This window comes from Callionymus lyra, chromosome 6, assembly GCF_982586985.1.
Source record: "Callionymus lyra chromosome 6, fCalLyr1.hap1.1, whole genome shotgun sequence".
Lineage (NCBI taxonomy): Eukaryota > Metazoa > Chordata > Actinopteri > Syngnathiformes > Callionymidae > Callionymus > Callionymus lyra.
The window spans coordinates 12,773,135-12,799,893 of NC_141823.1; the positions used below are offsets into that span (position 1 = coordinate 12,773,135).

Sequence of the window (26,759 nt, forward strand, 5' to 3'; positions counted from 1 at the left end):
TTTATTTCTTGATATTACATTCGAAAATTGGGAACAAAATGAACTTCCATGGAGTTTTGAAGTAGTTGTTTTTAATTTCACGATGAAAGACAAGAAGGACAAAAGTATATATATATATGTTGATATATATTCATTGACAGATGGACAGAAATTGGTAGAATATTTCGCTGAATTAGAGACAGATCTCTAAACTTTAATTAACTTTTCAACTTTTTCAAATATTCAATGTGGTCGACGATGAGTGAGGAGCTTGTCGACCTCTGGGGGCAGCGAGGGTCGCAATGTCGACGCCAGTCTGCTTGTTTATTTATTTACTTTTATCTTAAAAAGTCCACATCATGTCAAACACAAGTCTCGTCACACTTGTTTTTTTTTTAACTTCAAAAAGCAAAAGCTTCACGTGGGCAGCTCACTATAAGAATTCCATAGTGCCATGTCGGATGTTTATGTCCCAGGCACGTGGAAACCTAAACATTTACAAAGGCAGGAGAATGTTGTTTAGGATTAAATACTTGAAAATATACTTACGAAAAGGGACTCCTTTGGTGTCTGGTCCATTTCAAGAGTACTTAGAAATGTGTCAACTTTTAAAAAAAACAACAATAATTAATGAAATAATGCAAGTTTCTATAGTATGTCATTGTAAATATACATCCACAAAATTAAGCAATTTTTTTTACAGACAATTTTACCATTTCTGGAAAGTGCCATATTATACATATTATATATACATATTATCGATGGGTTGATGAGGTATCATAATACAGGGTCTTGATTTTAAAAGACCTTTAGATGTCACTCTCTGACACTGTATCATGAAACCTCATCATCAGCTTCATGAGGCCTCATCATTACAACTAAACTAAAATGTTATCGTTCAACCTCAAGATATTTAAAATAAATATATGTTTCTCAGATCAAAATCAAATGACACTGTTTCTGTAAGTGACATCAAGACATCAGAGCAAACATAGAGGAGCCAAGGTCTCAAGCAAGCAAGCTTATACGCCATTTGATATCATTCCATTTCCCGTTTGTATAGTTTCAAGGTCTAATGCTTAACCTTACCACCCCGAAACTAGACAGGTAGACAGGAAAACTCTTTTTTTTTCACTACTGTAATATGAAGCGAAATACGTTTTAAACGTGCTAGTTAGCTATAGAAGCCATTTTGAAAATGAACACCAGTGAAATACTATATTATTTATCTCTGGATAGTTTTATATCATGAATCAAAATGTTGTTCATCTCCAAATAAATAACACATTTAAAACATATTATAAAGAAATATTTTATGAGCCGAAAACATTAAATGTGTCGAAATTATTGTTTTATTTTTTGCATTGTGTCTATTAATAACAGTTACGGAGCGATGAACATGAATTCATCTGCTCCACGACAAATTAAATGAGCCTTAATTGAAAACCTCTTAAGTTCAGAGAACCTTTGACTGAAGACTTGCACTTGATCCTCTGTTTATCAACTTGAATAAAAGGTGTTTTTTTTGTCTCCAACAGATGGAGGAGAACAAAACTCGAGCAGCATGGTGAGTCGAATTTTTGTTTACGTTAAACCTAAAACACATGTTAAAATCTGTCCTCTCAAGTCATTTTTTGTGGCCTGCAAGAGCTTGAATTTGTTGAATGATTGTGCATTTAGGCTTTAAAAACAAAGTGTGTCTTGTAGTGAGAGAATATAGTTTTTTAATCTTTGAAGTAGAGGCTGTTTTAGCTTTTAAGCAAGAGGATTAAAACACATTCTTCTTGAACTTTCATTCACCGTTTTAAAGGGTTCAATATGTTTGAATATCTTTAGCCTGAGTAAAAACATGAGTCCCTTGACTGATAACTAAGAACACCACAAACCAAACCTTATTTTCATTTTCTATTAAAAACGCAAAATATTGGTAGAGATAACATACTTTATTTATCCGCGGAAAATAAATGATTTTGTCCTGCAGCAGTAACCCATCAATCCATATAAACATCCATAAATACATGTAAAAACAATCAAATAAATACATACAAAAGTATAAAAAGACATAAATAAATAATTCAAAAGTTGATAACAAAAAATAAAAAGTGCGTGTCCAGCATGAGGGAGATAAAAATGTGAAGGTCCAGAATTTCCACAGAAACAATATGTGCAGCTTTTATTGCATCCCGTTCAGGAACTTTCATTTTTGTTTTGCTTTTTCCGGTCATGATTGGGTGTGAAACGTATCCTGCACGCATTGACACACTCAGTTAACCTCTTGATGGAAACCAATTGAAGTCCAAACACTGTTCTGTACGGATTTATTTGACTTGTTTTACAGGTGTTATATTTTTTAAGTCTAAAAAAAAGTTTGCTGTGAATTCCCTTGACTTTGGTCTAAATCTAGAAGAATCTTTTATTTCACAATCTTTTCATTCAAGCTGGTTAAATAGCTTAAATTGTAAACATCATCATATAAGGTCTACTGACTTTAAACTCGCCTTCTTCTGCTAGAAACATTCAAAACTTCGTCCATTCGTTGTACAAACTCGACCACTTATGCAAGAGTGAATTATTCACGCACATTTTCTGCACAAGAACTACCTTGAACCGGCTCGAATGAAACCGTGATCTGTGGTGGATGTCAGCTGCGTGTACACCCACAATGTGATCGCTGTGTTCAGCAAACGTGGTTGAAGAAGTTCTTCATGGAAAATCATGAATCAAACGTTTCATTTTTAACTTGAAAAATGTATTTTTATGTGCATGTTTATATCCAAAACAAACTTACACTATTGGAGGCAGAGATTAAAATGAGATGAAATCAATGTGTTATTTTACATGAAAGTGGATCAGTGGAGTTGAAGAACATGTACACACACACACACACACACACACACACACACTCAATCCAAAGAGGCATTCAGAGCCCTTCTCCTTAAATGGTCAAAGCTCCCAGGAGTGAAAGAGAGGCAGCTGCTGAAAAAAAAAGACAGGGAACAGAGGGGATGGGAGAAGGAAAGAGAAGCCCAGAGGAGAGAAGAGATTTCAAAGGAAAAGGCTGAGAGAGTCAGTGTCGGGAAAAGTTGGAGCAACAGGATTGACTGAGGAGAAGCTGGTCTCCACAGCACTGCGGCGGTGAGCTCAGGTAACATCCCAACCTGGGTCATGTGATCGGCTGCGTGCTGTTGTTGAGTTTGTTTTGCTGCCGTGTTGCGTTTACATAATCTAGTGTGTGTCAGGAAGCTGGTCTATTGTGTTTTCTTATGTGTTTTAATGTTATTTTTTTCTGCTTTTACTTGTTATCGTTTCAATTCTCTGCTGCTCAAACTTCATCTTCTGCCTCTTTTCCGTTGTTCCTCAAAGAACCAACATTTAAACATCTCTGGCAAGAGCTTATGTAACTGATGAAGAGCAGGAAAGAGAGGGAACACTGGTCCTCGAGTCATTGTGTGGAAAATAATGTCCCTGATAGCAACCAATTTAAGTTTTGATTATGGCTGTTTATGGTTGCTTTTCTGTAACTGGTTATAAATATCTTGTGATTTATTACGGTACAGAGTTTATCTACTGCACAGTTTTGCAGGAGTTACGTCTTTCATAAGAGCCTTTTTACTTTTCTTACCCATTTTGTTGACTTGAATAGTCTTTTTTTAAACTTTTGATGAGTGATCAACAACACTTTGAAATGTAAAATTGGACATTAAAATCAAAAAATAGAAATAAAAACTATAATAATAATAGTGTAATGTTTTATTATAGAGAACAACAATTAACCATTTATTTTATTCCTCTATGAAAGCTGCCATAAATCTTATTATCACAAAGTTTAAATGGTTTAATTCGCAATCTGAGTGGTTAACAATTATAGAGGAACTAGCATTTGAAAATCATTTTTAAAAAATATGGTATTTTTAGTTGTTTGTTTTACTATTTACAAAACATATTTCTACTGACTGTTAAGTGTTTTTCTTATTTCACTCTATTGAGAAACAAATATGTTTCATTATAAACTGTTTACAAGAGAGATATGTAAACATTTACGTCCAAGACCGATGAAAGGAAGTCGTCTTGTTTACGCTCAGAGTTTTTTTTTAAAAGAAAGATGCATCAAAATAAAACGCTGGGATGGTGAAGATTTCTCTTTCCAGAAAGAAGTCAGGCTGATAATTAGCATCGTGATTGTGTAATATGTTAATGTCTGAGATCAAACCGAGGGAGTACACGGTGGATTTGATCAAACAGGCTTTTATTCACATAAAAGAAAAGATGATTTGATGAAGCACTGTACGAGGAGGACGTACACAGATTAAATAAATGTAGCTTTAGGTTTTAAAGAGAAGTTACTTTAGTCTATGATCGTATATCATGTTGTTGTTTAGCTGTTAAATCTCTCTTTCTGTTTAGTTATATATTTCAAGCTAAACAAATTAACATTGTTTTGATTTTACATGTTTGAAGAAGCATTTAATTTTGGAACAATTGAAACATCAAATTGTAGATAAACTAAGCACATCAAAAACATCTTCTGTTGGATAAATATATGTTTCTTTCATAATATTTATGTCATTGAATGTGTCTGGAAATCCAAAATATTTCACCTAAATACTACTTTTGTTGAATTGGTTTGCTTAAAGCAAGGTTTAAAACTCAATCACACAGGTGGTAAAAATCTTTTAACAGCTGAATAGTGGAAAGTATAATCTGATTGAGAAATTGTCTTCAATCTACGTGTTAGTCGTCAGTTTGATCCATTTCTGTTCCTTATCTTATCTTGTTTTAAACACTGGAAACTTCAGAAATCACTCATTTTAACATGAACATTAATGTACTTTGATGAAGAGCCAACAAGCCACATTAAAAGACTTGGCGGCCAGAGTTGAGTTTGACGCAGACGCATAATGTCATATATGTAACTGACTGATCTTGGGTGGATTAACTGAATGCCGTGTTGTTGCAGGTGCAGGAATACAAACGACCTTTGCTTGTCGGCTCTCTACTCGACTACACCTCAAAAGAAACAGATCGTTCCGCTGCTGCCGAGAGTCACTTCATATTCCCACAGACCCGTTCCCGGCCCTCGCTCGTCCCTGCCATGCCCTCGCTGCCCGAAGAAGAAGAGGATTCTCCAGAAGAGTTGGACAGTTCGTCAAGTTCTCCAAGCACAGTAAGAGAAGATTCCAGTTTGATCCAGAACGTTGTAGTGCAGACGTTAAAACTGTACAAACAGGGAGGATGAATTGATTCTACTCAACTTTAGTTCTACTCTTATTTGAAGTCTATGATTCTTGAGGTCTGCTCTTGATCTTATCTTAAACATTGGCACCTTAACAGATCACCTTATCCACATGAACGTTCATTTACTACTTTTAGAACTAACCTTGAGGTCAATGTTGAAGGTTCACTATCACTTAACCTTTTTAATGCAGGACTGTAAAAAAAATATCTGAAATATAAATGCATCGAGGCAGCACATACCTCTGCCAAGGGCTTAATTTCACAGACTTCAAATAGCAGTAAAATGATGTTGAAGGAAAATAATTTTCTTGGACAAACACACAGATTATTAATTTATATTGAACCGCCAAGAATACAAAATAATATCGGAATCAGAATCATACTTATTGTTAAACACAGTTGGGTAGATTTTCTTTTTTTTACCTGTGATTTGTACGACTAAAGGATTTTGGCTTCTTGTGTGTTTGAGTTTTATAATCCTGATCTAATTAATAGAGCATTGTATTGTCTACTGAGCCACACTGGCTCAGACTGGTGTCATAATGTTTCTACAAAGTCTGTTGAATTAACGATAAACACATTTTGTGACAATTGTACTTCAGAGATTTTATTAATTTCTGCATTTTATAAAACTGGGTTCTCTGGTTTTGGCCTTCAGGGCCACTGTAGTTATTGCCAACAGTAACTCGTAGAAGCCATGCATCTGAATTTCGACCTATTTCTGCCTTAATTTTTTTTTGTTAAATAAATTTAAATGTTTGAGTTAATTTAACAACAGATTAGAAGACAATCAAAGGAGCGGCATCACAATTAAAACTTTCAGAAATGTTTCCATTTGGGGAAAACATTACATTTATTTATGTGTTGCTTTGGATTAGAGAGTAAAGATCACATGAAGGTCACGAATGAGCTTCAACGACTTCATAGGTCAACGTCATGAGCTAAAAGCTTGATGTCTGACACTTTCAGCCGGCCCCCTGTGAAAGCCGAGCCGTGGTCATGACGGCTCCGACCATCATCTTCCCACAACAGGCCACGATCCTTCACCAGGATGGACATCAACAGAACACGTATTGAACATTTGCTGTATATATAATATAAGAAAAACAACGCTGGTTTTATGACTTTGATTATTGTATCCTTTAGGCCACTCAGTCCCAGATCTCGTGTGCAGAGGAGTTCCTCTGGGAGTCCCATCACCACGATAGGTATGGATACAGAATGGAATTTTTTAATAGAAATATTAATACATTTTTTTACACACTTTCTGGTCAGATTTGGGAATTAATTGTGATGCCAGAATTAAGATACTATTTTTTAACTTGTCTCAAATGATTTAGAAACAAGTTCAAGTTTCCTTTAGAGTTTTTACAGCCTGTGATAGAAAATGAAATCATCAGAAATGGTTAAAAAAGAACTCGTTGTTGTCTTCCTCAGACAGCTCAGGTACAGTGATCGACCTGGTGAAGGATCAACTCAATGAGCCGCAGCTCTCCGAGGAAGATCGTCGGAAGAACCTGGAACTGCTGGAACAAGCCAAGAGGGTCAGTGATCGCTTCCTCACGCGACGCGGCCGACGATCCACCAGCAGTCTTAGCGACGTCCCACCAGGTGAGTGACCTGAGTGAAGGTGACCCAGAAAATGTTTTAAAATATCAGTGAAAAAACACACATTTCACACTGCTCTGATTGATCTATTTTAGCTGTAATTTGTCATCAGGCACTTGAATAAATAAATGATCCAACCATGTACGATTAAACATGTTTGGCAATGAAAGCAATATCACTCACAATAGTTTGAACTGTAATAATAATAATACTTTTTATTGAAAGGAGACTTTCTGGACACTCACTGTTTTCACATTTAAAAACTGTAAAAACAACAACAACAACAACATTGAACAATATATAAACACATTGAAACGACATTAAAACACAATAAAATAATATTAAATGAATATTGAAATGTATTGAAATAAAATTTAAACACATTCAAACAATATTCAAACACAATTAAACAACTTTAAAACACATTAAAATAACATTAAAAGACATTTAAACAACATTAAAACACATTACAATAACATTTGACTGTTGTTTGAAATAATATTAACACGCATTAAAATAACATTTAAAAATATTCAAACAATATTCAAAATAATTTAAATATCATTTAAACACATTCAAACAATAATAAATACATTAAAATAATACTAAAACACATTGAAACAATATTCAATATAATTTAAATAACACTTAAAAACATCAAAAAAATATTAAAAACATTTAAATAACACTAAAACACATTTAATCAGTATTAAAACACATTGAAATAACATTTAAACATGTTCAAACAATATTAAAACATAAAACAACAACAATGGAAATTGGATAGAAAAGCAGAAAAGTTGGATTCACTTGTATTTGACATTATTTATTTTATTTAAACACTTTATTCTAGATTATTGATGAATTATACAAACATAACCAAGTGAATCATTTATGTGTTTTTCATTTTTGTGTTTTCTTCCAAGGGATGTCTCCACCTCTAACTCCATCTTCCCCACACTCGCCCCGCGGCAACCTGATGTCGATGCTGCCTCCTCAGACCGGTAGATGCTCCATCATCTTCTTCTGTAATGTTGCTTCTGTCCTCGTGACCTCATGTCGTGTCATGTCTTCACAGGTTCAGGATCTTCCGAGGGGCCGTGTTTCAGCCCAAAGGTACCAGGATTCAGTGATAAACTTCTTAGATTTATTTGAATGAATAAGCTTCTAGTTTATTTCTATCCTTTCATTTTGTCCTTAACTGTTGGTTTTATCTCAGCTTGTTGACTTTTATTTCACACTTTAGGCCTGGAAATTATATTTATGGACCGACCTTTAGATAAAAACAGTACAAATAAACTATAAAGAGTCTGTGTTTCACTTATTTTCACTAGTTTATAGGTTTATTGTTGAGTATGTTTGACTGAAAGAAGTGATTTAAGTGTCATGAGTCACAGACTTTAGAAAAATAAAACACCTTTCAAGGAGTAATAACAATAAAACAGAGCTAATATAATTTTTTTTTCTTTCTGTGCAGCCCGGTAACAAATGCCTCACAGACCAGTACTGTTCCGTAGACTGGGGGGTTGAAGACTTTTTCTTTAGGGAACAGATTGTAGTTTCCTCGTGAAAAGATCTGCTGCATTCCAGATAAAACTTACTCACTATATAGAACATGAACTTTACGACCTAACATGCTAACAGACTGGACTTATGTAAGGAAGTGTTGCCTCAAGCATCAACACAACTTCTACTTGGGAACATAAAGTACAGTCTTTATCTTCTCTGAACACATGTATGTTCTGCTATGTTGCAGTATCTGGATTTTCCTACAGTGAGGGAGCTGCCCAGTGCAGGGACGCAGGACATGGAGGTCAGAGGAATGATTTCCTTGCTTCATTTCATCCAAACAGCTATTAATCTATTCATGCGACGCCTTTGTTCATGCTGTCAAACTATTGAAGACGTCTTTCCTTGATTCTCTGACACACTGACCTTTTAAGCATATATCTTATGGAGTATTGTTTTGAATATTTAAGCGCTTTATGACCCTGGTCCAGAAAAGCCTTCTACAAATATTACTTATTTACTTTCCATCGTTCATCTGATGTCTGGAGTAGATTCTAGCTCATGAAAGTTCCATGAAATTGGTTTCCCAAGAGGTTATGTAAGAGTGTCATTATCTCATCATAAGACTGTGAACAAACATTCAAACTTGATCCCAAAAACCTCTGATTGTCTTTAAGGCTATAAGGGGTTCACTTTTTAACATGATCTATGTCATTTGTCAAACTGATTTTATGAAGCCCGTCGGATGGTTGGCTCGAAATCAGAGTAGATTATTGTTCATAAAGATGTCAGTGTTTAAGATAAGATAAGAGACAGATCATTTGTTTGGTAGTATTTAACATTAATTGAGCCTTTAATAATGAAAAGACAATATCAGAATCACCTTCGTCCTGTTAGATAAACATACATGTTCTTGGCTTCTTGTGTGATTGAGTTTGACCTGCATGACCTATGCGATAAAATAATTACCTATAAATCTACAATTATTTGACACAAATCTATTCTTTTTATTAAATAATTCGACTCTATTACATTTAAGGATTAAATGCTTAATTTTATGGTTTTTGTCATTACAAGGTTAAGAATAATACTGAATGCTTTTACTTAAACAAAGAAAATACATCTGATGTTGTTTAAAGTCACATGTTTTACTTGTATGCAAGTAGACCAACACAGAGTTTACATGTCTGTCTGAATGCTTATTGAAGTACAGAGCTGTTAGTTGGCTGTTGTCGCAGTTTCACAAGCCGTTAATAATCTTAATCCAAAGGCTTCCAGCAAACGCACACTTGATTGACTGCTGTTCAGGACCACGATCTGGGCCCCTTAAAGATTTAAAGTTGGCACGAAGTTACCGACAGACTTGTGTACTCCCATGCTGTTTCCTTACAAAAACACAATCAGTGAGAGGATAACATTATGTGAGGTAGGCTGATATGATAAACATACTTTGTCTCATCACTTTCCCATCAGTCGTTTATTATTTCGTTGAACTCTTCAGCCATCTTTAAATGTTTTATTTTACATTTATGGACTTTTGTAAGATTCTTCTGTGACAAAAAAATGTTAATTCGTAATTTGTTTATATTTGTTGAGATATATTTGAACTACAAGTGTGTTTATATTTCCATGTAATTGATGTGAATATTGTTATGAAATAAATGTTTATTTTAAGGTAATATTGGCACGACTGACGCATGGTTTCTCTCCAGACCAGCAGACTGTTGGTGGACTGGAAACTTCCTGAGAAGAGGAAAGTTTCCTCTGGGACTCTTAAGCCCAGATACGCTGTGCAAAAGGACATTTGTGATCCCACCGCTCCCAAAAGTCCACCAGCGGGCAGCAAAACAGACGAGGGATCTTGTCCGGGTCGATATCCCAACCAATCTCCTGCCACGGGGGTCGCAAAGCCAGTGCCGCGACCCCCCACCCAGCAGGCCCCTTGTACAGCCGAGATCAAGACCATCGGGGCCTTTCCTCCGCTGATGAGAGCCGTTTCCTGGGATTCAGTGGGAGGTTTAAGCCCCAGAAGTGGAGCCCCGACTTTCCCTCCCACAGCCGAGGACCCCAGGGACGCCGTTTTCAAACCCTCCGGCCTCAAGGACCACCCTGTTCCAGCGGGCGCTGTACAGAAACTGACCAAACTGCGAGAGGTATCACTTCATCATCAGCGTTTGTTTGACACAGGAAATACTTTTTTTTTTGTTGCATCTGTGTGCAGGAAAACAAGTTGATACGTAACCAGTGCATCACCAGCTCCAAGTTACCGGACCTGAGCGAAGCCGCAGAACAGGAAAAAGGTTACTTTCCATGTTTGCTTTGTTGTGTTTTGGACAAAATGTCACTGTGGGTGTTCACTTCCTGTATATCTGGGAAAATCAGTCTCAGCCAGAAAACGATGAAGATCATCTGGGTTTGTTTTATTCCCAGAGTACCTTCCACTTAAACGCTTCTAAATGTTGTTTTGGGGATCTGACAGCAGATCGCATGATTTTTACAAACTGAGAAAGATCTGGCCAAATTATTTGTGAAGGTTTTTGTTGAATAAATTATACATTAAGCAGTGAGAAATACAAAGAATGGCACCTATCTAGTGTTTAATGTTGATTTAAACAGTGTAAATGTGTCAAACTCAATCCATGGTTGAGTCAATATTAAAAAAGGGTTAATGTTCATGTTTATGACCTATAGAGTGTTTAAGATAGTTAAACAATATAATGGATGCCGAACTTCCAGTATAACTCAATAATTTGATTCTGAAAACTAGTGATGGTCTGACGAAGCTTCATGAAGCAGTGTCATTATTTTCAGAGTCCACTAGATGGCGGTCTCTGCACTATTTTCCTTTGTTTTGAACAACTGTTCTAATGAAACATCGCATCATTTTTAAACTGGTAGCGCCACCTACTGACCTGTATATACCATGACACTGTCTCATGAAGCTTCACCAGCACATCACTACTAAAAAAAAAACATTATCCACAATTGATATTCATTAAAGAAAATCTTTGCAGGATCTGCTGTCGTTCCAAACTCCTCCGGCAGTGACGAGCGAAAGGAAAAGGCAGACGCGATGCCGAACATTTCAGACGTGATGCTGAGGAAACTGAAACTTCACAAAGGTTTTCCTGGATGGTTCGTTTGTTAAAGTCCATGTTGATCATCTTATTTGAAAAGCTTACTTTTCTTTTTTTTTTATTCCAGTGCTCCACCACTCACAGAAAAAGAAGTTGAGGTTTGTACCATGTTTTTTTTACGTCGTCATCGGTTATTGTAGCTCGAGGTTGAAAGTCACCTTGACATTTTAGAGCAAGAAAACTAAGTGAGTAACTTATTAAGCTGAATACAGTATCAATTCTGAGCTGATATACTTTCAACTATCAAGTCTTGCTACAATGAATCAACCATCGTCAATCAAACCAACTATTCAAATGTAGCATTTAATGCAGGGCTAGTGTTGAGAATCAGTGACTACTCAGCATTTTAATGATCTCTAATGATTGTAAATAAGTAAGTAATTCTTATTTGTATAGCGATTTTGTGATAAAAAGCTGTTGAAAAAAAATGAATTGTCCCAAAGCAATTGGTTATTTTCTACTGAATTTATTTGTGAAAAATATTAAAGGTCAAAAACACTCTGCTCTTTTATTTGACTGAAAAGGAAAAAAAAATTGATTTGAGGAAAATGTATCAATATTTTGTTCCAAAAAGTATGTTTATAAGACTAATACATTAACAGAAGAGGAAGACGTGTATATGTTTATACAGTATGTTTATACTATTTATGTTTTTAAATATTTTGAGGCCAGTAAACAAATGTCAAATATAATGCAGGTCAATGTCGTTTTTGTTTATTTTTGCTCCTTAAAAAGAACATTGAATAGTTTTTACATCTATTCCTGGCTAAATATAGATTTAATAGAAGTAAATAAACATCCGATATCTCATATGTAGGAGAATGTATTGGATCCCTTAGTAAGAAATGATCATTTTTTTGCACCACAAACCAGTTTAATGTCTGAATTATATTCAGATTAAAACAGTTAGAATAAATCATATATAGTTTGTGTTTCACTCATTTTCAGTAGGTTTATTTTTTGAGTAATGTCTCCTGAAATAAGCGTCAAGAATCACAGGCTAATGTTACTTCTAAGAAAATGTTTTTTCTCCATATCCTCTGAAAACAAACACCTTTAGGACAGTTATTATTAAAAGCATAAAACATAATTATATAAATATTTTTTCTTTCAGTGCGACCCAGTAACAAATGCCTCGTGGTTCATTGATTTAAAGCATTAACTTATGTTAAACGCCTTGTTTCAGTTAAACAACATTTATTTCAACGTTCTCCTCACAAGCTCATTCAAAGTAAATCAATGAGCCATTTTTAAGAAGCTTGTAAGATCAACATCCTCCAGTGGATTCTTAATGAGCTCTCGTTTTTCCAAGTGCTCTCATTTGAACACAGAATCGTGTCATTTATTATAATCCTCTTTGTTACACGGTTAAGAATATAGAGTGCCTGGATTCGGCGGATCTTCTGTTGACCGGGAAATGGTTGAGGTCGAAGCCAAAGAGCTGTCGGGGTAATTTCCTGTGGAGATAATACAAACACGGTGACGTTGTCTGGCCGTCGGTACAGTCTCGCTTCTCCCACTGGGATGTTCCTCCAGCAGAACAGTCAGAGGTCGTACTCTTCCTCTCTGGCACCGACTCGGGTCATAAAAACAGCAGAAGGTCAAATGTTGGAATCAGCGAGGGATGATTTTAAAGTGTCTGGATGAGTTTATTCGGTGTCCAGAGGGTGATGTTGCAGAAGCTTCCTCTCCGCAGAACGCTTTCGTGCAGCTGTCGCTGGCGTTTCGTAACGACAACTACACGCTGGAGACTCGGCTGAAACAGGCCGAGAGGGAGAGGAACCTGACGGAGGAAGACACGGAGAAGGAACTCGAGGAATTCAAGAACATGCTCAAGGTCGGTGTCTGAAAAACAACAAACCCTCATCATCATTAGCGTTCGCAGGAAACTGGCTCCAGTCTCACGAGGGACGTCGATTCCCGTCCAAACATCCACAGCGTCATGAGGTCGTGATGTTTGTTGCAGATCACTTCGCCGCAGTGGCAGAACCTGGAGCAGAGAGAGTCGTACCAGCGCCTGGTGGAGACTCTGTCGGTGCTGCGTCGACTGGCCACCAGACTGTCCAGTCGAGCCGAGTTGGTGGGAGCCGTGCGACAGGTACGGTAACTCGGCCGTCAAAGACACAACTCAGACATGATGAATACTATAATGCGCTGAGGCGGGGCATACCTCTGCCAAGGAGTTCATTTACAATGGCGTCAGAAAAACGACTTCTATGATTCAAGAGTTTTGAGGGTTCAGAAGTTTCAAATTTGGAAGTCTTCCCTCTCCAAGATGCAGTAAGTCCCTCATGTTTTGAAGTTTTAAAAGTTCTCTGCAGTCTAAAATCTCGACGAACAAGAGGTTACGAGAGCCCATTATGACGTAATCATGGCTTCACTCCTTCTCCATCCAGCTGTAATCACTCCCTGCTTTGTTTATACAACGAATCCCTTGGAGGTTGAGACTTCCAGAATTGATAACACTTGGTGACAAACCCTGATGCTTGACCAATCAAAGTAGAGTGGGTGTGGTTATGCTTAACAAGTTTTGTCTCCAGAAAAGTGTTTTTAGTGGGCGGGGCTTAAGATCATTTTCTAATTAAATGTTTGAATTTAAGAGAATTTGAGAGTTTTGTACAAACAGACACATACTGAAACATACAATAGAAATAGAGTCATCTATTTAAGACACGCTGACATCAACACATTAGTTGAACTTTATAGCAACAGCAGTTAATTTTTACATTTAAAACTTTTTTTAAACTTTACTATGAGAAGATGACGTGAAAAACTCACACATCAAGAGTCTTTATCTTGATTTATAAACAAATTTTGGCTCAATAGCAGATGTTCACAAGAGGTTTCTCGACATTGAAGTTACACTGTTCTGACACTAGGGGGGAACTAGAAACGATACGTTAAATCCTAGTCCAGGAAATCAATTCCCAACTTTTTATCGCTGTTTACCAACAAACAAACCAATAACATGAATAAATAAAGTGTATTAACAGGACTGTTTTCTATTCTCTCGTGAAGGAGAAGCGCATGAACAAGGCCACGGAGGTCATGATGCAATACGTGGACAATCTCAAGAGGACGTACGAGAAGGACCACGCCGAGCTGTTGGAGTTCAAGAAGTTGGCCAACCAGAACTCCAACCGCTGCTATGGAGGGTCGGCGGAGTCCGGAGGTGAGACCAGGACCAGGAGCCGAGCAACTCTCTCACAGACACCAGTGCCTCCATCCCTTCTTCTTTTTTATTGAACTCAAAAGTAGTGCAGGTCAAGAGGTCGGAAAGAGGCTTATTTTGTCTGCAGATGGTAAATTAATTTGATTAGAAACAAGGTTTTTCTCCTTATATACTGCAATGGATATTATGGGATGTTTTCAAGGAAGCACCGGCAAAGCTTGTTCCTAAAGTGGAAGGACAGATAATTCAAGCGTAAAGATAAGATTACGTCGAGCTGTAAATAAAGACTTGCTCAAGCCTCACACAAACACATGAGGTCAACATTGTTTTTCATCGGCAGCAGGTCATGTTAGGATCTTCAACTTTACACAAACCTACACACACACACACACTCCCACACACACACACACACACACACACACACACGGTGTTGTTTATGAGATGATCGCAGTCGTAAATACAAGTATTAGGAACTCTGAAATCCAAGCCAACGATTACATAACGTGTGACTTGTGTTTCCTCCGTCAGACGATGGATCTCGGTCTTCACGGTCCATGTCTCTCACCATGGGGAAGGTGAGGTTCTACAGTCGCGTCACGTCACACGTCTGTTCGCTCAATAAATATCTTCTTTCTTCGCCGCAGGCTCTTCCCAGACGACGAGTGAGCGTCGCCGTGGTGCCCAAGTTTAACCTGCTCAACATCCCGGGTCAGTCTCCCCCGACTGCTGCTCCCGGCTCTGCTCCGAACCCCTGTCCCTGCCCTGGTCCAAATCTGACTCTGAGTCCTCACTCTGGTCCTGCTGCCCCCGGCAACGCACTTCCTGTCCTGGTAGGACTTCCTGTTTATCAATCAACCTTCTTTAATGATGAGGCAGCATTTTTGTTGTTGCTTTAGGCTCAAGGCTCTGAATCGGAAACTATTTATTGCGAAAGAAAAACAAAACAGGATTTTATTTTCTAGTGTTGTGGAAACACAATTAAATAAAATAAAGTACAATGAAATGAAATAAGATGACTGGAATAAAATACCATAAAATATAAATGGATTCATAAAGTACAATACAGTGAAATTAAAGAAATAAAAAAGAATAATATAATATAATATTAATGAAATAAAATCAGATAAAAAAAAAGAAGAAATATAATAAAATACATTAAAATGAGAAATATGAAATAAAGTGGAATTTGATTAATGGAATACGTTACAATAATTTAAATGAGATGAATGAAATAAAAAACAATATAATAAAATGAAATAAAATAGAATAAACAATTAATTATATGAATAAAATAAAATAGGATTAGATGAATAACATAAAATAGAATTATTTAAATGAAAAAAACTAAAAAGGAATTATAAATATAATAAAATACATGAGTTGAAACAGGGATATTTTGTGCACATGTTGCTCAAAGGTGAACGTACTCGCATGTATCCACGTAAAGCAGAAGAGAAGTTTTCTGATGAAACTACAGATCTCAAGTCTTTAGGAACTGTTCTTAGGTCAGTTTGAGGTAATCCAGGGTTGGACGACTGACGTTTGTGTTTATGCCTTTGACTTACTCGTGAAAGAAAAGCTAAGTTAAGTCCAGTGGTACTCTAGGGGGGTTTCAGAAGGTGACGACATCCGTATCTGTAACACCGACCTTAACAGTTCCCATAATGCTTTGCCGCCCAGCCACCAATCATAGCTGTCGATCCATTTCATTTAAAGACAGTATTGCAGTGACCAATCATCATCACGGGCCACTAAATAGAGCAGTGAGGCTTCATGGGAGTTCACCGATTTGTCGGCACCAAAAGTAAAGTGGGTGTGTTCTTCAGTGCCTCGCACTTAGTTCTGTTTTGTGTTAAAGTTTTTTAGATCCAGCAGTCGGCATGATACGCAAACTGTAGTATTTGTATTTGTGTATTTCTGTTTTTAAACTGAATCCATTTCTAAAGCAGCTAAATAAAAACATATATTTAAAATCAACACAGTATAATACTCGATTAATATGTAACATAAATTCAAAAACCCTATAATAAGCATCACCTGGGAGAAATAAATAAATAAATAGGAAAGACTTAAATCTCTTAAATGTATCATCACAAGTCTTTTTCTTATGTCTTTCTCATGACTTTCTCAAGTCCTTTCTCATGTCTTTTCTCATGTCTTTTCTCATGTCTTTGTCAAGTCATTTCTCATGTCTTTTCTCATGTCTTTTCTCATGTCTTTGTCAAGTATTTTCTCATGTCTTTTCTCATGTCTTTTCTCATGTCTTTGCTCATGTCTTTGTCAAGTCATTTCTCATGTATTTTCTCATGTCTTTGTCAAGTATTTTCTCATGTCTTTTCTCATGTCTTTGCTCATGTCTTTATCAAGTCATTTCTTATGTCTTTTCTCATGTCTTTTCTCATGTCTTTGTCAAGTATTTTCTCATGTCTTTTCTCATGTCTTTGTCAAGTCATTTCTCATGTCTTTTCTCATGTCTTTGTCAAGTCATTTCTCATGTCTTTTCTCATGTCTTTTCTCATGTCTTTGCTCATGTCTTTGTCAAGTCTTTTCTCATGTCTTTTCTCATGTCTTTGTCAAGTCTTTTCTCATGTCTTTTCTCATGTCTTTGTCAAGTCATTTCTCATGTCTTTTCTCATGTCTTTGTCAAGTCTTTTCTCATGTCTTTTCTCATGTCTTTCTCAAGTCTTTTCTCATGTCTTTTCTCATGTCTTTTCTCATGTCTTTATCAAGTCATTTCTCATGTCTTTTCTCATGTCTTTGTCAAGTATTTTCTCATGTCTTTTCTCATGTCTTTTCTCATGTATTTCTCAAGTCTATTCTCATGTCTTTTCTCATGTCTTTTCTCATGTCTTTTCTCATGTCTTTTCTCATGTCTTTCTCAAGTCTTTTCTCATGTCTTTGTCAAGTCTTTTCTCAGATGTTCCACGAGTAGATAGTCTTCACTGATATAATTGTATATTCATTATTAATGAGTTTTTTGTGAACTTATTTACACGTATTTCCATGTGTTCTTAAATTCAAACGACTGTTTGATTGTTTTTCCTCCTCAGAGCGAAGCCAGCGACACGAAAGGAAACTATTCTTCGGAGTCGACGCCGACAGTGAAGGAGTGGTATGTTTTTCACGCACCGACAATATTGTTGTGTGAGAAAAGAAAGCCTCCTCAAGGTCACGGCATTCTCCCGCGAAACAATGGCTCCTCCGATGGTTTCTTATCAGAAAGGTTTTTTGCCGCTGCTGAGGGACAGCTAAGGTTTTTTATTTGTTCGACTTCCAGGATGTGTCGCAGTCGCAGCTCAATCAAACCTGGCGGAGCCGAGTCCTACTGCAAACATTTGTCTGACAAAGTCCAGACCTTAGACTCTAATCCCGGCCCAGATTCTGCTCGCTGACACAGATTTGAAAAAAAAAACTCTGATGACAAATGTCACACCATGAGGTTGAAGAAGTTGTGTTTGAAACAGCGGGAAGAGTGAGAAGGAGAAGGAGAGTCCGCCCGTCAACATGGAGGAGATCAGAGCGGAGATCAAGGCGAAGGTGGAGGAGGAGGCCTACAACCGAGGGTGAGTCCTTCTCGTTTCCTCGCGCCTTAGTGCGGCTCTCAACTCCTGTGATGAACCTTTAGATTACAAGAGGGACTGAAGCAGAGCAAAACCGTCCAGGAGGAGAAGCTGAGGGACGACGAGGCCTTGGAGAGGCTGATGGAGCTGAAGATCAAAGACGAAGAGAGCGGGAAGAAGGTCATCATCAACAGGTGAGGAAAGGATTCGTCCGACCCGACGCCGGTCGTATCTGACCATCGTCGTCCCCGCAGGAGGATGGAGGAAGTCTTGGCGGTCCTGGGTCGCATCTGCCCGAAGATCTCGTGGAGCAGACGCCTGCTCTGGTTCATCCTGACGGTCCTGCTGATGATGTGTCTGGTCATCAGCGTCCTCACCTTCTTCAGCGACTACTACAACAGACACGAGGACACGTAGAACACGCAGCAGCACTTTAGAACCAGATCTGTGGTTGAAACACTCGTGTGTGTTTAGGGACCAACAACACTGTATTTATTTGTTAGCTTAGCTTTGGTACTCGCTAGCAGGAGAACGCAACAGGTTCTCTGGATATTATCTTTTGTACACAAATGTTTGTCTATTTATAAAGAAGATACGTCGTTTTTTTTAAAATAGGATGTTACGTGCAATAACTCTGCAGATCACTGATTGGACTTCTTTGTCAGCACTTTGTATCGACTTATTTGTACTTTTTGTTTTCTTTTTGCACTTCACCTTAAATAAATGTTCCCAAAAATATCGATAGATATCAGCCTTTTTTTTCCAAAGAAATCTGTCACTTATTTGCTTCTCGCTGTCTCAAGCAAGAAGGTCAATGTGCTCCGGGGGTCTAATGTTAGCGGCAGATCAAAATGGTGGATAGCACGATACAAATTTGTGTTAATTTATCTATTTATTTGGTCATCAATGTTTATTTTCTGTATTTGATTCGTGTTTGAATTTCTAAATAGATCGTTTTTAAAGGACATAAAACTGTCCGCGAGACCCTTGTAGAAGATATAAAACTGCAACAAAAATACTGATAGTCTTGACGCCACAATCTATCGCTTCACCAGGTCAGATGTGCGGCCATTTTGTTTCTACTTGTTGTTTTGTTGGAACTTCTAACTGACTCGTCAAATGTGGTCCTCCTTGAAAAAAAAAAGGTTTGAACGCCTCTGGGTTAAAGGTTCTATTTTTAGATGGAACAAAAAGACCCAAATTTGAACTTTGAAGCCAAGACTTTTTCATTCCACATGGATCGCATTCCCTTCTTCTAAATATTGTAGCAACAGATCGAACTGACTCTCCACATACATCATTCGTTTTTATTGAACTGAGAGCAACTATATTAGTGCAGCGTAGGCAGAGGTACATAGTGTCCTTGAACTCCTCGTATAACTCCAGGAGCGTTCTTTAAAACTTGAGAGTTTTCTGCACGAACAAAGTGCTTTTTTTATGTGGCTGTTAGCTTGTCGTAGCAACACACGGTACAAAGAGGGATTCCGGGAAAATACTGGTGAGTTTTAGGGACAGCAAGTCCTCGTATTCAGACCTTTTAATAAAAGCCAGTTGATACAAATGCATGTTGAACTTGTACGTAGAGTTGTTTTTGCTCAAGTCAAATTACTTTTTGTGTTCCATGGCATTGATTTTATTACCTTTTATTTTGTGTCAATTTAAAAAACAAGAGAAAAATAGTGTTTTCATATGTCTTAAAATTAGGGTTTGTATATCATATCACGTTTCAGGGGCAAAAATACGATATATTGTGATCCTGTAGTAACAAGCATATATTTATAGTATTGTCGAGTACTTGACACGTGTTGCAGAATTTACAGACCACATGACTCTTGATGAAGTAGTAACTGCTTTCATTTGTTTTGAAACCGAAATATGTCCAAACATCAGCTTTAAAATGTGTTGGAATCGACTGCATCCTCTCATCCTCAGTCATCGCAGAGAGGATTTTTTTGTACTTGTTGCTGCAGATAAAGCAATGACTGATGCAACACAAAAATGACCAAAAGCCATAAATATTTGAGTGTTAATTTAATTTATTTAAAAAAAAATACATTTGATGTTATACAATTGATTAAAATATAAACCATGAAATAACCATGATGAAAATAAATATATGTATATATAAATATAAATAAAAAATATAAATTGACTGTATCCTCTCGTCCTCAGTCATCGCTGGGATCTCAAGGGATTTCATGGCTACTCTAGTATCGGAGGTGACAGTGACTACTGCAATCAAGCGGCCAGAAGTTAAATTGCGACACAAAAATGAAGAAACACTATGTATATTCTCACACCCCTACTTAAAATAGCTTTAGATTTAGGCGGATGGCCTGTGCAAAATAAATATATCTGCTTTCAAACTTGGTTAACAAGCCAGTGACGTCCATCACGCTGGTGAAGTCCATCAGACGGACGCCTGAAGTCAATCCTCATAAACAACACTCGCAGGCGAGCAGGACACACGTCGTCGACTGTACATGTGCGTCAATTCGTGACCCGACCTCTCAGATGTGGCGGCAGAAAAGCCGACTCATCAACTCATCTCCGATTCCTCTATTGTTCAGCGCGTGTGCGAGCGAGGCCTCGTCCCTGATGTTTCCTGCTCAGGTGCCGCCGCACATTTGGACCTTCAGGCGCTCGCCAGCTCAAGGTTCCGCACAGGAAGAGCCTCCAGAGGGACTTTAATATGACTGTGTTTGTGACGACTTTTTCCAAGAAAGAAATCTTTAGAAATCTATCTATCTATCTATCTATCTATCTATCTATCTATCTATCTATCTATCTATCTATCTATCTATCTATCTATCTATCTATCTATCTATCTATCTATCTATCTATCTATCTATCTATCTATCTATCTATCTATCTATCTATCTATCTATCTATCTATCTATCTATCTATCTATCTATCTATCTATCTCTCTCTCTCTCTCTCTCTCTCTCTCTCTCTCTCTCTCTCTATCTATCTATCTATCTATCTATCTATCTATCTATCTATCTATCTATCTATCTATCTATCTATCTATCTATCTATCTATCTATCTATCTATCTATCTATCTATCTATCTATCTATCTATCTATCTATCTATCTATCTATCTATCTATCTATCTATCTATGCTTTTAATTGAAACAACAAATGTGTCAACATGTCTTCTAAACTCTACCTCAACCGATTCACTGCCTTCTGGGACAAAAACACATGGTTTAATTTATCAATACATCAAATATATTGGAAACAATTATTAAATTAACACTAAATATTTATGGTATTTGGTCATTTTTGTGTTGCAATTAAACTCCCGGCCGCTAGATGGCATCAGTCATTACTTTCTCTGCAGCTGCAGGTACAGAAAAAATCCTCTCTGCGATGACTGAGGACGAGAGGATACAGTCGACTCCAGCTGCTTTTAAAGCTAATGTTTGGACATATTTTGGTTTCAAAACAAATGAAAGCAGTTACGACTTCGTCAAAAGTCATGTGGTCTGTAAATTCTGCAACACCTGAGTCAAGTACTCGACAATACTACAAATACTTCCTTGTTATTACAGTATTGCAATATATCGTATTGTTGCCTCTGTATCGTGATACGTATCGTATCGTCAGGTTCTTTCCAATACACATTTTTTATGGTTTAAAGTAATGGTCAATTATTAGAATTCCCTATTTATTGAAAACATTAGCTTCATGCTAAACAGATGAAAAAATTCCCTTATTTTTGTTGGACATGAATCATGAATCTTTTTATTTATTTTTTATATATCAATAAAAAGTGGCCCAATGGTTCAGAAAGGAACCCCAGACATGACCTGGTTATTTTTTTTGTACCATGTCAAGTCAAAATCTCTGTAGTTCAATAGCAAAAAGAAAGAGAGAAATAAATGGAGATAGAAGAAGAGATAGAACCAGAAAAACTGGCTTGATGTAGCAACACTTGGCAGAATATTTTGTTCTGCCATGATTTCGTTATTGGTTCCAAAATACATTCAATCCTTCAACGACTCGTCGACAGGAAACTATTTACTGCAATAATGCTCATCATCTGACCTCCTGATGGTGAGGAAACAAAAAGAAAAACAGACTTTGTCTCGCTCCGTCGTCACAATCTGTCATCAGGGTTTGTTTGAAAGTGTTTCTGAGGAAGTCTTGCCGGACTTAACGCACGGGTTTGGACCTGAAGTCGTGAATCCGGAGTACATTTAAAAAACTGTTTCATAGTGAAACAAACAGTAGCAACATGAGGAACATACAGTGAAACAGCTGTTTGTTTTGTGACGCTTCTCCAGTTGTTGCACGATATCATTGACCATGAGTTCATTTTTATTGCTACATTCCAGGAAAAAAACAAACTTGCAGAGCCGCTTACCTACTCTGTAATGTTTACCTGGAGCCAAAGACGGTCAATAATCTGGGTATAAACTCCATTTAACAACCTTTAAATTACACTAGAAAACCAGTAAAAGACCAGAAATGTAGATTCTCTCTTTCTCTTGCTAACTTTTTTCATTCTGCTGACTCAGCCATTTTGTGATTTTATTTGCTCTTTGACATGATAAGTCGATGTTTTTGGTCGTATGATCAAATAAATAAAATAATATATAATGTGCTTCAGTCACTCAGTGCTCAAAAAAATTCTCATTATTTTAAGAGTCGTGTCGTCAAAATTACAAGACTCATTATACGACAAAACAAAGTACAAAATCCCATAAAAAACTTCTTGTGTAATGTATGTATTGTACCTGTATAATAAACATTGGATCACATGACATGAACTTGATCTTTCAGGGTTAAAGGAGGAGCTCAAATGTGAGCATCGATCGTCCGTGGGCGGTTTGTTCAGAGTCCAGTGACCAGACTGTTTTTCTGATCAATCCATGGCCAAAATACTGGGAACGCCTCTTCATAACTTGCTGACCTTGCAGTTTTGTGCTGCAAAAAAAAAGTAATACCTACTGCAGTACACTGAGAGTTCTGCTGCAGAACTGTTTCATGCAAAGTTTTCCACACATTTTTATGAAGAATATCGAGTTTTTAAAAAAGAAAATAGCTCAATTCCATGTATTTATTTTAACCTTTTCCTTTAACTGTACATTTATCACACTGGCATTATCAATTTTGTTGTTTATTTTCTAAACATGTACATTTATATTACTTTTAAATGAAAATGTATTCCTTTTTGTTGAAATGTATTGATAGTTTTAGCAGCAACAGCAAAGACGTGCAACAATCTCACCTCATTTATGTTTTGTTTATTAAAAAAAAAAAGTCATAAAGGCTTTTTCCAACACATTTATCGTTTATTTAAATCGTTCGTCTCCAGGCGACGTTTTTTTATCTGCTCAAAAACCCCCGGAGCGGGGAATAATTCTCCATGTGACCTCCAACCTGTACTTCCCTTTTCCTTTTCCTCCACTTTTCTGCCAAAAGCCAGCGTCCAACGACTGAACCGGCTCACCTCCCCTGAACCCTCTGGTCCGGTCCCACATAAAACCCACAGGGCTCGTCCTGCTGGGCAGTGATCCCTCTCTCCTTCCTCCAGTCAACATGATCGCCGTCTGGCTCTGTGTCGCCGCGCTGCTCGCCGCCTCGCCGGCCTATGGGGACGATGTCGTGGAAGTCGTGGAAGTCGTGCTGACCCTCAGACGTGAGTGAAGCTTCAACGATTCTACCTTCATTAAGATCTCCTGTTTTTAATTTTTTTTAATCTTCCCAGTGTACCCGAACAACACGGTCGCCGGAGTGTTCCAGGCCAGCCTGATGGACGATCAGGATCAGCCGCAGTATAACTACAACGCCTCCGAGGCCAGAGACCTTTGCCAGACCTTGGGGGTCCAGATCGCCACCAAGGCTCAGGTGCAGGAGGCTCTCGACCGAGGCCTGGAAACCTGCAGGTACGAAGAAAAGAATCCATCCATATAAAAGAAATACTTCCCTCTTGGAATCGATCTATTTTCTTCTTTTAAACAAGAAATAAATAATAAAAAATAATGCTTTTGGTTTGTGGACCAGGTTCGGGTGGGTCGACGAACAGATCGCGGTCGTTCCTCGGATCAACGCCCGACGCACCTGCGGTCAGAACCAGGTGGGAATGGTGACATGGAGAGCAGACGTGACCAAGAAGTTCGATGTTTTCTGCTTCAACTCCTCAGGTAAGACTTCCCTCACAGAGGTATTAACTAGAGCACCTGCACTGGTCCATATAGCCTTAGTTGAAGGTCACACAGAATGAAAACGAGATACAGAATTTGTGGTTTATTGATTATTACTGTCTCAAAGCTTTAGAAAAAAAAGGTGGTGTTTGTTTCTGAATTTAAAAACAACTATATATGATTTATAAAATTAGAATTGTTTTTTTTATTGGTTCGATGGTCTTTATTTATTGCCAACCTTGAACCGGTCCAAGGTGCAAAAAGATTGGGGACCTTTGACCTAAGTGATATGTTTCGAAACTATGGGCCAAATTTGGCAGCACCAGTCCATTTTAATGTGGCCCTCAAGAGCTTGAAGTTGATGAAAGCAAATAGATGTTTGTGCTTTGAGGTGAAAAAAAACAAGTGTGTCTTGTGGTGAAGGTTTAGACTTTGTAGCTTTTTTTTAACATTTTTCTTAATTTAATTTAGTCTTAAAACAGAAACAAAGACCGACAAGACTTTTCTTCACTGTTTTACACTTTGACTGATAGACTTTTACACATCTGAAGATTAAATAAGAAATAAAATCTACAAAGAATATATATTTCTGGAAGCCAGGGAGGTTGTTCACCCTGACCCAGAGGCAACACAGGGGATACCACAAACACATTTGTTTTCGAGCCTTCGGGTCACTTTGACCCTGAGATAATGACATTTATAATATATATTATACTATATTATATTATGTATTATTACAATTATTATATATTATACTTTACTCCATCATATATTATATCATTTATTGTTACATTTAATATTTATTATACTATATTATATTATATATTATTACATTTATTATTACATTTATTATATATTATGCTATACTATGTTATATATTATTACATTTATTATTACATTTATTATATATTATACTTTACTACATCATATATTATATCATTTATTGTTACATTTAATATTTATTATACTATATTATATTATATATTATTACATTTCTTATTACATTTATTATATATTATACTATACTATGTTATATATTATTACATTTATTATTACATGTATTATATATTATACTATTCTATATTCTATATTATATTATACTATATTATATTATGTATTATTACAATTATTATATATTATACTTTACTACATCATATATTATATCATTTATTGTTACATTAAATATATATTATACCATATTATATTATATATTATTACATTTATTATTACATTTATTATTACATTTATTATATATTCTATTATATATTATTACATTTATTATTACATTTATTATTACATTTATTATTACATTTATTATATATTCTATTATTTATTATTACATTTATTTTATATTATTATTACAGCAGTAGCTGAAGCATTTCTTTCCTGCGTTTTATTTTATTTAAGGAATAGTTTTCATATATTTATTTCAAGATGATCTCACCTTCCTTGATCGATCTCACTTATTAAATCTTCCACACAGCTGAGGACACTGAACCGAGGAACATCACGGTGCAGATGTTGAACGTAGAAGATCTGAACACCACACCGATGGTGATGCTCGGCGAGGAGGGAGTGTCCGCTCGGGTCGCAGGCAGTGAAGAAAGCTCCTCCGGAGGTAAGATGCTCTTCTGGATCTCATTGTTGCACATTATGAAATATATATTTATGTATAAACGTCCTGTTGGTGTCGCAGGCAAAGCTGTGGTCATCTCATCTGTATGTGGAGTTCTCCTCGTCGGAGTCATTGTCGTTGTTTACTTGAAACTGTGAGTAGTTTATGATGGTCTGACATTCCTTTTGCGTTATTTAAAAATAAATATAAACCTGTTTTTCTCTTTTATAAACAGGAGGAGACGAAGAAATGACAACATACCGCAGATAGAAGGCATTGAGACTGAATGAACAGCCTGCAGTGATGATGATGATGATGATGATGATGATGATGATGATGATGATGATGATGCTTGAAGAATCAATAGTCAATACATCACTTTTTATCTCTAGTTTTATTGTGCAGCTCGGACGAGCCATTTTCACAATGCAACTTTACAATGCAATTTAATTTCTCGATATCATAAAAAAAAATACATGATGAAGTTAAATATGAAAATATAAATATATACATAAAATATTCATTGATTGTAAATAATTACTAAGGTTTATATTTTACTTATTAGTCTGTGATTATTATCTGTGATTTGTTTGTATATTTGTATTACCACACGTTTGTTTGTTTTTGGTGCACAACTCAATTTAATCTTCGTTAATCTGCAAATATGACGGTTGACAGGTCACTTTGAAAAATAAAGAAAAAATATTCTTTTACCACATGCTCAAGAATTTTTGTCAAAATGAACAATTGTACAAACTGATAGAATTAATATTAGTGTATCAATCATTA

At 36.6% G+C, this 26,759-nt stretch overlaps 2 protein-coding genes across 2 annotated transcripts; both read left to right on the forward strand.

Annotated features, from left to right (window-relative positions):
• The first annotated feature begins 2,961 nt into the window (after positions 1-2,961).
• Positions 2,962-18,938, forward strand: LOC148076429 (inositol 1,4,5-triphosphate receptor associated 1-like). The gene is made up of 21 exons (XM_087793700.1): positions 2,962-3,124; positions 4,937-5,143; positions 6,184-6,284; positions 6,361-6,422; positions 6,652-6,825; positions 7,749-7,826; positions 7,901-7,938; positions 8,579-8,635; positions 10,044-10,484; positions 10,553-10,631; positions 11,346-11,466; positions 11,536-11,566; positions 13,165-13,305; positions 13,435-13,566; positions 14,487-14,640; positions 15,169-15,215; positions 15,285-15,470; positions 17,691-17,752; positions 18,105-18,203; positions 18,266-18,394; positions 18,455-18,938. Exons 2-21 carry the CDS (start codon positions 5,072-5,074, stop codon positions 18,615-18,617), a joined length of 2,367 nt encoding a protein of 788 aa, XP_087649826.1. The 5' UTR covers positions 2,962-3,124; positions 4,937-5,071; the 3' UTR covers positions 18,618-18,938.
• Positions 18,939-23,691: 4,753 nt separating this feature from the next.
• Positions 23,692-26,683, forward strand: lyve1a (lymphatic vessel endothelial hyaluronic receptor 1a). Its single transcript, XM_087793702.1, has 6 exons — positions 23,692-23,850; positions 23,920-24,097; positions 24,216-24,355; positions 25,839-25,973; positions 26,052-26,124; positions 26,206-26,683. Exons 1-6 carry the CDS (start codon positions 23,751-23,753, stop codon positions 26,258-26,260), a joined length of 681 nt encoding a protein of 226 aa, XP_087649828.1. The 5' UTR covers positions 23,692-23,750; the 3' UTR covers positions 26,261-26,683.
• The last annotated feature ends 76 nt before the right edge of the window (positions 26,684-26,759 follow it).

Coding starts and splice junctions, on each gene's coding strand:
- lyve1a (XM_087793702.1), top strand. CDS start 23,751: ATGATCGCCGTCTGGCTCTGTGTCGCCGCGCTGCTCGCCGCCTCGCCG. Junction 24,098..24,215: donor CGAGGCCTGGAAACCTGCAG/GTACGAAGAAAA, acceptor TTTGTGGACCAG/GTTCGGGTGGGTCGACGAAC. Junction 26,125..26,205: donor GTCGTTGTTTACTTGAAACT/GTGAGTAGTTTA, acceptor TTTTATAAACAG/GAGGAGACGAAGAAATGACA.
- LOC148076429 (XM_087793700.1), top strand. CDS start 5,072: ATGCCCTCGCTGCCCGAAGAAGAAGAGGATTCTCCAGAAGAGTTGGAC. Junction 13,567..14,486: donor TGGTGGGAGCCGTGCGACAG/GTACGGTAACTC, acceptor TCTCTCGTGAAG/GAGAAGCGCATGAACAAGGC. Junction 18,204..18,265: donor GAGGAGGCCTACAACCGAGG/GTGAGTCCTTCT, acceptor ATGAACCTTTAG/ATTACAAGAGGGACTGAAGC.